Source organism: Etheostoma spectabile, chromosome 7, assembly GCF_008692095.1.
Source record: "Etheostoma spectabile isolate EspeVRDwgs_2016 chromosome 7, UIUC_Espe_1.0, whole genome shotgun sequence".
NCBI classification, from domain to species: domain Eukaryota; kingdom Metazoa; phylum Chordata; class Actinopteri; order Perciformes; family Percidae; genus Etheostoma; species Etheostoma spectabile.
In genome coordinates, this window is record NC_045739.1 from 24,461,584 (window position 1) to 24,472,167 (window position 10,584).

Here is a 10,584-nt window from a genome sequence, read left to right on the forward strand (position 1 = left end):
CCGAGACAGAAACCAGAGCCGTGAGCAGGGACAGCGTCTTTATGTCTCCGTACCGAGGGTTCGTATTTCAGTCCCCGGCTGAAGTCCGCGTCCTCCCCCTCCTCCATACTCTCGCACTGGTACAGGCAGGCATCTGGGGACAGAGACAGGACTTAATCAGAGAGTCAACAACACAGGACAACATCATCATCATTGTCATCATCATCGTCATCATCGTCATCATCATCATCAACAACCAGTCAGGGTTTGTCCTGCATGAAGAAATTTTGGCGCCCCCTTAATGAGGTTTCGAGCCCCATAATTATAAGAACTGAGTTTCAGGTTTCCCCTACAGGTTTCTCTATAGAGCCCCCCTCCTATAGGTTTCTCTTCAGAGCCCCCCCTCCTACAGGTTTCTCTATAGAGCCCCCCCTACTACAGGTTTATCTATAGAGCTCCCTCCTACAGGTAGACCTGCCTCTTTATGAGAAGACCTGGGAGATAAAGAACAATCCCAGAGTCCGGTCTAGACCTAGACCTGGGAGTAAATAACATCCACGAGTCCTGGTTAGACCTGCCTTAATGGTAAGACCTGGGAGATAAATAACATCCAGAGTCCTGGTCTAGACCTGCTCTTTATGGAAAGACCTGGGAGATAAATAACATCCCGGAGTCCTGGTCTAGACCTGCTCTTATGGAAAGACCTGGGAGATAAATAACATCCTAGAGTCCAGTCTAGACTGCTCTTCATGGAAAGACCTGGGTAGATAAATAACATCCCAGAGTCCTGTCTAGACTGCTCTTTATGGAAAGACCTGGAGATAAATAACATCCCAGAGTCCTGGTCTAGACCTGCTCTTAATGGAAAGCCTGGGATAGAATAACATCCCAGAGTCCTGGTCTAGACCTAGACCTGGAGATAAATAACATCCCAGAGTCCCGGTCTAGACCTGCTCTTTATGAAAGACCTGGGAGGATAAATAACATCCCAGAGTCCTGGTCTAGACCTGTCTTTATGGAAAGACCTGGGGATAAATAACATCCCAGAGTCCTGGTCTAGACCTGCTCTTTATGGAAAGACCTGGAGATAAATAACATCCCCAGAGTCCAGGTCTAGACTGCTCTTTATGGAAAGACCTGGAGATAAATAAATCCCAGAGTCCTGGTCTAGACCTGCTCTTTATGGAAAGACCTGGGAGATAAAAACATCCCAGAGTCCGGTCTAGACCTAGACCTGGGAGATAAATAACATCACAGAGTCCCGGTCTAGACTGCTCTTTATGTAAAGACCTGGGAGATAAATACATCCCAGAGTCCTGGTCTAGACCTGCTCTTTTGAAAGACCTGGGAGAAATAACATCCAGAGTCCTGGTCCAGACCTGCCTCTTTTGGAAAGACCTGGGAGATAAAAACATCCCAGAGTCCTGGTCTGAATGCTCTTATGGAAAGACTGCGGAGATAAATAACACCCAGAGTCCTGTCTAGACTGTGTTTTTAGATGATAAGACACAAACCACAATAACACATGTTCAATTACGAGTTTTTTAACAAGACACGTGTCAACACAAGACATTAAAGTGCGAGTAATTACAATATGAAGAAAGAGAAGAAGAAACACTGCGCTTGTGTTAATGTGTGATGACTTCCCACACACACACCACACACACACACACACACACACACACCACAGTGTTAAAGATAAACTGACACATCCGGGGTCTGCTGACTGAGGAAGCAACACGCTTTTACACCCTGGCGACCGCGTGCAACGTGCATTTAGCACACAATGTCACACCTTCTCTGTCTAATAAAACCCTTAAAGTCCACAATGGAGGTTTTTAGCATTACAGCTTTAGCCGAAGCTAGCTAGCATAGGTAGATACTGTCTATATTTCTGTTTCTATAAGTCCCATAACATAGGTAGATACTGTCTATATTTCTGTTTCAATAAGTCCCATAACATAGGTAGATACTGTCGATATTCCTGTTTCTATAAGTCCCATAACATAGGTAGATACTGTCTATATTTCTGTTTCTATAAGTCCCATAACATAGGTAGATACTGTCTATATTTCTGTTTCTATAAGTCCCATAACATAGGTAGAGACTGTCTATATTTCTGTTCTATAATAACATAACATAGGTAGATACTGTCTAATCTCGTTCTATATCAGTCCCATAACATAGGTAGATACTGTCTATATTCCTGTTTCTATAAGTCCCATAACATAGGTAGATACTGTCTATATTCTTGTTTCTATAAGTCCCCATAACATAGGTAGCATACTGGTCTATATTCCGGTTTTTATAGCTCCAATAAGCATAGGTAGATACTGTCTATATTTCTGTTTCTATAAGTCCCATAACATAGGTAGATACTGTCTATATATCTGTTTCTATATGTCACACCTTCTCTATCTAATAAAACCCTTAAAGTCCACAATGGAGGTTTTTTTAGCATTGCAGCTTTAGCCGAAGCTAAGCTAACTAGCTCGTCCAGCTAGCTAGCTAGCTTCGGCCAACCACCCGGGGGTAGCTTGTTATTATCGTGTGTATTTACCGTGTTTAAAGGCTTTAAATGATAACTCACCCCAGTCTTCGCTTGTCAGGAGGTTATCAGCGAAGAAACGAGTGTCCAAATCAGATAGTAGATCCGTACTCATAGCCACAGAGGCGGTGTGTTTGTGGAGCAGTCAGATAGCGACGTGATGATAGCAGCTAGCTAAACAAACAGCTAGCAAAACAGCTAGCGATACACAACACGGCGGCTAATTTTTTAGCATTAAGGTACGCGAGTGATATCAGGCATGGATGTCATTTGTAATTCAAAATAAAGGGGTGTTTCCTCCGTTGGGAAAAGTGATATATTTATCGGTTTATGTCTTATCTTCCCTTTGCGTCGCAATATGACAGACGAGGAAACGAATTTTCCGGGAAAGGCCACGCCCACATGTGACAGACCAGCCAATCGTGGCAGATGATCGTGTGACAGACAGGACGAAGAGCCAATGAGCGGATTCAGAGTGTGATTGGCGAACGCAAATCAGCCTCCTGTTGAGGGCGAAGCAGAAAAAGGTGATTTGGTCCAATCGAAACAGCGGATTGTGATGGACAGGCTGAATCGACCAATAGACGCGAAGGAATTCGGGGTCCGCGTTGGAGTGACATGCGTGCTAGCCAATCATGCTGTATCAGAGTCAAAACAGCATTTCACTGAATACTACTTTGTCAGAATTTACACAAAATAAAAGAAACTGGTGTATACATATAAACAAGCCGACACAATAACTTCTTAAAATAAAGTATTTTGCTGCTGGTACTATTATTTAGGCATTGTAGCTTTTTTGTTAAATCTATTTTTTATGAACAGTCTATGTGTTATTCCAATAAAAGGCCACTTGATGTCGTTATACTTACCTGGGCTAATAATGTAGACTGCATCCTAAATATTAACAGTCTGTGGCTAAGACGTGCATTGCACTTGTCATTAACATAACATAGGTACATACTGTCTATATTCCTGTTTCTACTATCCTACCATAGGTAGATACTTCCTAATTCTGTTCTATAAGTCCCATAACATAGGTGATACTGTCTATATTCGTTCTATAAGTCCATAAGAGGTGATACTGTCTAATTCTGGTCTATAAGTCCCTAACATGGTAGATACTGTCTATATTTCGTTTCTCCATAAGTTCCCATAACAGTTAGATACTGTCTATTCTGTTTCTATAGTCCCATAACATAGGTAGATACTGTCTATATTTCTGTTTCTATAAGTCCCATAACATAGGTAGATACTGTTCTATAATCGTTTCTATAAGTCCCATAACATAGTAGATACTGTCTATATTCTGTTTCTATAAGTCCCATAACATAGGTAGATACTGTCTATTTCTGTTTCTATAAGTCATACATAGGTAGATACTGTCTATATTCTGTTTCTATAGTCCCATAACATAGGTAGATACTGTCTATATTTCGTTTCTATAGTCCCATAACATAGGTAGATACTGTCTATATTCCTGTTTCTATAAGTCCATAACATGTAGAGACGGTCTATATTTCGGTTTCTAAGTCCCATAACATAGGTAGATACTGTCTATATTTCGTTTATATCCCATAACATAGGTAGATACTGTCTATATTTCTGTTTCTATAGCCCATAACATAGTAGACTGTACTATATTCTGTTTCTATAAGTTTCTATAAGTCCCATAACATAGGTAGGGTTGCTGGTTCTGTCAGAGAGACTGAGCGGAAATGACGATGGCGATGATGAAGTTGTTTTAACCTTTTAAAGATCGGGGCTTTTGAGAAAAAACCCACATGTTCCTGTTCTCTATTTAAACAGAGTACAGCATCCGATGTTACTCTGCTCACTGACTCACTGCAGCCTGAAGGAAGATGAGGGTGAACGTCTGCAGCTGTCTGTTGGCCTTCGTTCTGGGCTGTAACGTCACCGCAGGTAAGAACTATATATTATAAAAACATCACTTTAACCCTCATGTTGTCCTCATGTTGTCCTCATGTTGTCCTCATGTTGTCCTCATGTTGTCCTCATGTTGTCCTATATCAATGTTCTTTCTAATTCCCCAAAATAACATGATTGATTCCAACGCTCTTTGCCAAGTACAAATCTCTACTTTCATTAATTCTTACTCTATTTTGTAGCATTTGTAAAACAAATGGAAGTGTTTTTGAAATAGTATTGAGTAAAAGTTGACATGTGTTGTATGTTATGTATGGTGTTACGTAGTGTTGTAAAAGTCAAAAAAGTGGCAAACTTTGGGAAAAAAAGCATCAATTGTGTTGAAAAAAGGGACAAAAACGTAAGAAAAATCTATAAAAAGCGTCAATAAAAGTGTTGATTTTCAATTTTGACGGGAAGGGAAGGAACCCAAAAAAAAAAAAAAAAAAAAAAAAAAAAAAAAAAAAAAAAAAAAAAAAAAAAAAAAAAAAAAAAAAAAAAAAAAAAAAAAAAAAAAAAAAAAAAAAACAAAAAAAACAAAAAAATAAAACAAAAAAAGACAGGAATGAAAAGAAGAAACGTAAAACAAAAACTATAAAAACCGAGAAAAAAAAAAAAAAAAACAAAAAAGGATTTTCAATAAAAGACAACACGACGGTTAGTGGGTAGCATTGAACTATAATTGAAGGAACCTATGTGTGTGTGTGTGTGTATATGTGTGGTGTATGTGTGGTGTGTGTGTGTATATGAATGTGTGTATGTGTGGTGTGGTGTGTGTGTTGGTATATATGTCTGTGTATTACGTGTTAAATGTGCAGAAGAAGGAAACATGCATGTGTTGGTGCAACTGGAGTAAACTGTAAATGATTTGGATATAATGAATGCATAGCAGGAGTATTTTGCAAGGTGCAGTGAAGATATATTTTGTTTGTTATCGAAAATACTGTTTCAAAGAACGTGGTGTGTGTGTGAGTGGTGTGTGTGGGTGTGTGTGGTGTGTGTGTGTGTGTGTGTGTGTGTGTGTGTGTGTGGTGGTGTGGTCGTTGTGTGTGGGTGTGTGTGTGTTAATTCGGCTGTGAGTAGAAGTATAACAATCTGAGTGTAAATTGTATTTTCCATTGGGATCAAGAAGAAATGCTAACAATCGAGAAAACAGATTGTTATTTACTGTAAATTCTGTTCTTTTGCAGGAATATTCATAAATATTGAAGAAAGGTCACAAGGTTATCTGCCATGTCCTCACTAGGGGGGGGGAGTGGACGTGGAGCAGAGAGAGGAATGGAGTCAGAGCTGACATCCTGACAGTTAATGTGACGGGACAAAAACACATTGAAGACCCGGGAAAACGCTACGGTTCATTAGTGATAAGTCGCTGGTCATTTCAGCGCTGTCGTCTCCGACTCTGGAGATACATTCTGTACGATGAAGCTGTGGGATCTGATCCCATCAGGTAACACCCACACTCCATAATTCATTCTGCTTCGTTTCTAGACTCTGTTCTAAGCTAAACCTTCAATAAAAAAAAAAAGTGATAACACTAATGTTGCCCTCATGTTGCCCTCGGGTCAAATTGACCTGTTTTCAGTTCAAATGGGTTTTTTTGTCAGAACAAAATGTGCTGAAAATGTCAACATTAAAATCAAAAAAAGCCCCACAACATTGAAAAGCAATGCTAATAATAATAAACATAATGTGAAAAAAAAGGGTTTTAAAAAAATATGTCTGACACTTAATGAAATGGTACATTTCAAGGTAAATGCACCTTTTTAAACCTTTAATGTCAACTCTTTTGTAAGTATATATATAATATACTCATTCCTGTCTGAATATTTAACTTCCTGTGTTAGAAGAGCTTTTTGGGTGAGGCTACATCTGCACTAAGGTTTATTTTCTGTATGAATATAAGTCAATAACAACAGGTAAAAAAAGGTTGGTCTTGTTCTCGTAAAGTCACATTTATAAGTGGAATAATCCTCTTGACTCACACTGACATGGTATATCCATTACATCTATGTCTATGTATGACTGAGACGTCGTGTTGTGTTCAGGGACACTGGACATCGTGCTCCAGAGAGGACCAGCGTCACTCTGAATGTCCTCATATGATGTGGGCACATCACAGTCCCAACATGGACCAGAGACTCTGGAGGACTACAACAGAGGGAGGCAGAACGCTGGATAATAAGAGACGTGCAGCCTGGGGACGCTGGACTTTACTACTGGATGGAAAACCCAGTGTTATATGGACTGACCCGAGGTGAGGACAGGGAAATACACTGGAAATGTTTAACACATTACTCACACACACCACACACACTGTACACACACCACACACACACACACACACACACACACACACACACCACACACACACAACACGACACAGCACATATAATATACGGTTACAACACACACACCAATACTGAAACAACACGACACACAACACAAACACACGAAACAAGCACCACACACACAAACAATTAGATCACACACACAGACACAGACAACAACACACACACAACACACAACACACACAACACACAACAACACACACACAAACATATATATATATATATATACACTACACAACCAACACACAAAACAAGACACACAACACCCACAACACACCCCACACACCACAGCCACAACCAACCATCACACCATCACAAAAAGACGAACACACAGTGACACACACACAGAACACAACACACACAAACACACACATACACACAACACACAAGCACACACACACAACACAACACACACCTGACACACAAACAGACACAACACACACACACACAGACCACAAGACTTAACCACCACACGAACATGTATATTGTATATTCACACACAAGAACACAAACACACACACACCACCCGCACACACACCACCACCACATCTACCAGACACACACAGGGACACCACCCACAGCACAAAACACAAAAACAGACACAGACACACAGAACACACGCCCAAAACAAACACCAAACCATATATTCACACACACACAGGCGATTTATATATAATATATATATATCTATATACTAAGCACACACACGACACCACACACACACACAAAAAAACACCGCAACGCACACGCACACGCCACACACACACACACATAACATAGGTGCAGCAAGGGGACTCTGGACTTGACCCAAGGTGAGAAACAGGAAATCAGAGAGAAACAGATATATGGGGGGGTATAATGCATATGTGAGCTTTAGAGGTCGTTACTGTTGACCAGAGCCAGGCTAGCTATTTCCCTCTCCAGTCATTATGCTAAGCTAAGCTAAGCTAGGCTAACAGGCTGCCAGACATGACAGGGGTGGCTATTGTCTCTAAGTCTTTAAATAGAAACTGGTGAAAAAGAAGCTAAGACTTTGATGTTAATTGTATTTTACTCTGCGAGCCCTGAGAACTCTTTGCAAAATGACCCCCCCCCCCCCCCCCCCCACAGAAAGGCCTGCATAACTTCCTCTTTCTTGCTCTGAAGGTGACAAGGCACCATCCGCAACACCCACAACCACAGCAGCACTTCCTCCAAAAGAGGCAACAACTCCACCTCGGACTGATAAACACACGACAACAAAGAAACAACGTCCCAACAGGAAGAGTAAGAGGAAACAGATCTTCATGTGAAATTAAATGGATGTAAAGGGTTTAATGTGAGAGAGCATGTACATAATCACTGGACTCTGTATTCCTCTGACACACACAGAAGGTGACAAGACGAGGAAAAACCCAACAACAACAACAACAACAACAACAACCCCGACAACAACAACCCCGACAACAACAACAACCCCGACAACAGGTAACTGGACAGGACAGAAGGGAAGTTGTTCTGAGAAACGTACAAACACAATGCGACCGTCCTAGTCCAGGAGACGAGTGAACATGATGTCCACTCTTCACAAAGGTACAGGCTATAACCTGGTGAACACTTGCAGGTTGTTGAACAGTTTCAGTTAGTACTTCTTTGAAGTCAATCTCTGTCCAAGTCATAGTCTATAGTCACGACGTTCCACTTCCAGGATTGGTCCGTTTCACTCGTTTCGGCCGGATGTCCGTCCCCGTCCTCTGTCTCTGTGTTGGCGCTCTAACCTCCGGTTGGTTTCTGAGGACTCTGGTTACCTCTCTGCCTTTTCACCGCCTTTTAGTCGCCTTTTAGTCACCTTTTTATCGCCTTTTTGTCACCTTTTCGTCACCTTTTAGTAGCCTTTTCACCGCCTTTTTATCGCCTTTTAGTCCCCTTTTCGTCACTTTTTTGTTGCCTTTTTTTCGTCCGTTTGTTGCCTTTTCGTCACCTTTTAGTCGCCTTTTCACCGCCTTTTAGTCATCTTTTTTTTGGCCGTTTGTTGCTTTTTCGTCACCTTGTCGTCGCCTTTTCGGATGTCTGTCCCCGTCCTCTGTCTCTGTGTTGGTGCTCCAACCTGCGGCTGGTTTCTGAGGACTATGGTTACCTGCTCCTCAGACTTTTCGCCGCCTTTTTCATAATTTGGTGTACACTTGTAGGTTGTTGCCCATTCACAAACGTGTCTTTTTTCGTGAATGTTGACCACTATCATCAATTCCAAGTATTCCTTTAGCCTTGAAATTTTTACATTTGCATAAAAGTAAAAAGTTGCAAAAATTGCAAAAAAGTCCCGGGTAGGGGAAACTCACAGGAAGGCAAAGGCTGGGAGGGCATCCGCTGGGGGACCGAGCAGGACAACTTGAGACGCCAACAGGAACACTGACACGCACATGTAGACAAGACAAAAGGATCTGACAAGAGACGAGGGAAGCTCAGTCGTTAAATACTCAAGGTTAGGAGGTAAAGAGGTAACCAGTGGTAGGTGAAGAGGGCAGGGAATCAGGTGGAAAACATCAGGTAATCACAAGAGCGGGACAAGACACAGGAAGCAAAACTAAAGACAGGACGAGACAAAACCAGACTTCAAAATAAAACAGGAAACAGAACATACAGACACTCAGGGGGACACAGGACAGGACCAACAACACAAGACCGGACCAACAACACAAGACCGGACCAACAACGCAAGGAACGGACCACAACGTCAAAGATAAGACCGGAACAACAACGCAAGGACGGTACCAACCACGCAAAGACCGCGACCAACAACGCAAAGACGGACCAACAATTCGCAAGAACGGCCCAAACAACACAAGACAGGACCAAAAAACCAAAATGAAAGGCCACAAACAACGCAAGAAAGGACACCCAATCCAACGCAAGACCGGACCAAAACAAACACAAGGACGGACCAACACGCAAGACCGGACCCAACAAACAAGACCGGACCAAAACAACAAGACAGGACCAAAAAGCAATAGACCGGTTACCAAACAACGCAAGACGGGACCAACAACGCAAAGAGGCAACAAAGCGTAAAGACCGGGACCACACAACACAAGGACCGACCAAACAACACAAGACCGAGAACCAACAACACAAGACAGACCCCCACCACGCAATAACAAGACCGGACCAACCACACAAGACCGGACCAACAACGCAAAGACCGGACCAACAACGAAAAGACCGGAACCAACAACGGCAAGACCCGCGACCAAAACCGCAGACCACAACGCAAGACCGGACCAAAAAACACAAGACAGGACCAACACACAAGACGGACCCAAACACAAAGGAAGGGACAAACAACGCACACGGGACCAACAACGCTAAGACCGGACCAACAACACAAGGACGGAACAACAACGCAAGACGGACAACAACGCTGAAAAGGACCGGACCACAACGCAAGACAGGACCCAAAAACGCAAAGACGGCACCAAACAACGCAAAGACCGGACCAACAACGCAAGACCGGACACAACACAACAGGACCAACAACGCAAGACCGACCAACAACACAAGACAGCGCCAACAACGCGAAGGACCGCGCCAACAACACAGACCGGACAACAACGCAAGACCGGACCAACAACACAAGACCGGACCAACAGCACGAGACCGGGGAGGAAATTCTGACTTTAATCTCAGAATCTCAGAATTCTGAGAATATAAAGCAGAACTGTTAAACACGTTTATTTCCGATCAGACTGCAGCCGATTTAACACACGAGACTCCAGGATTAATCTTGGCCCGGCTGTTGGCCCGGCT

The 10,584-nt window shown here is 42.4% G+C and overlaps 1 protein-coding gene across 1 annotated transcript in view; it reads right to left on the minus strand.

Moving 5' to 3' along the window:
* The window catches only part of atf6b (activating transcription factor 6 beta), a 37,919-nt gene extending 29,892 nt beyond the window's left edge, over positions 1 to 8,027 (minus strand). The window contains exons 1-3 of the mRNA XM_032521704.1: positions 8,017 to 8,027; positions 2,570 to 2,861; positions 54 to 133 (exon numbers count right to left, since the gene is read on the minus strand). Coding sequence (XP_032377595.1) covers positions 54 to 133; positions 2,570 to 2,642 — 153 coding nt within the window. The 5' untranslated portion in view covers positions 2,643 to 2,861; positions 8,017 to 8,027. The remainder of the gene's footprint in view (positions 1 to 53; positions 134 to 2,569; positions 2,862 to 8,016) is intronic.
* Positions 8,028 to 10,584: the final 2,557 nt, after the last annotated feature.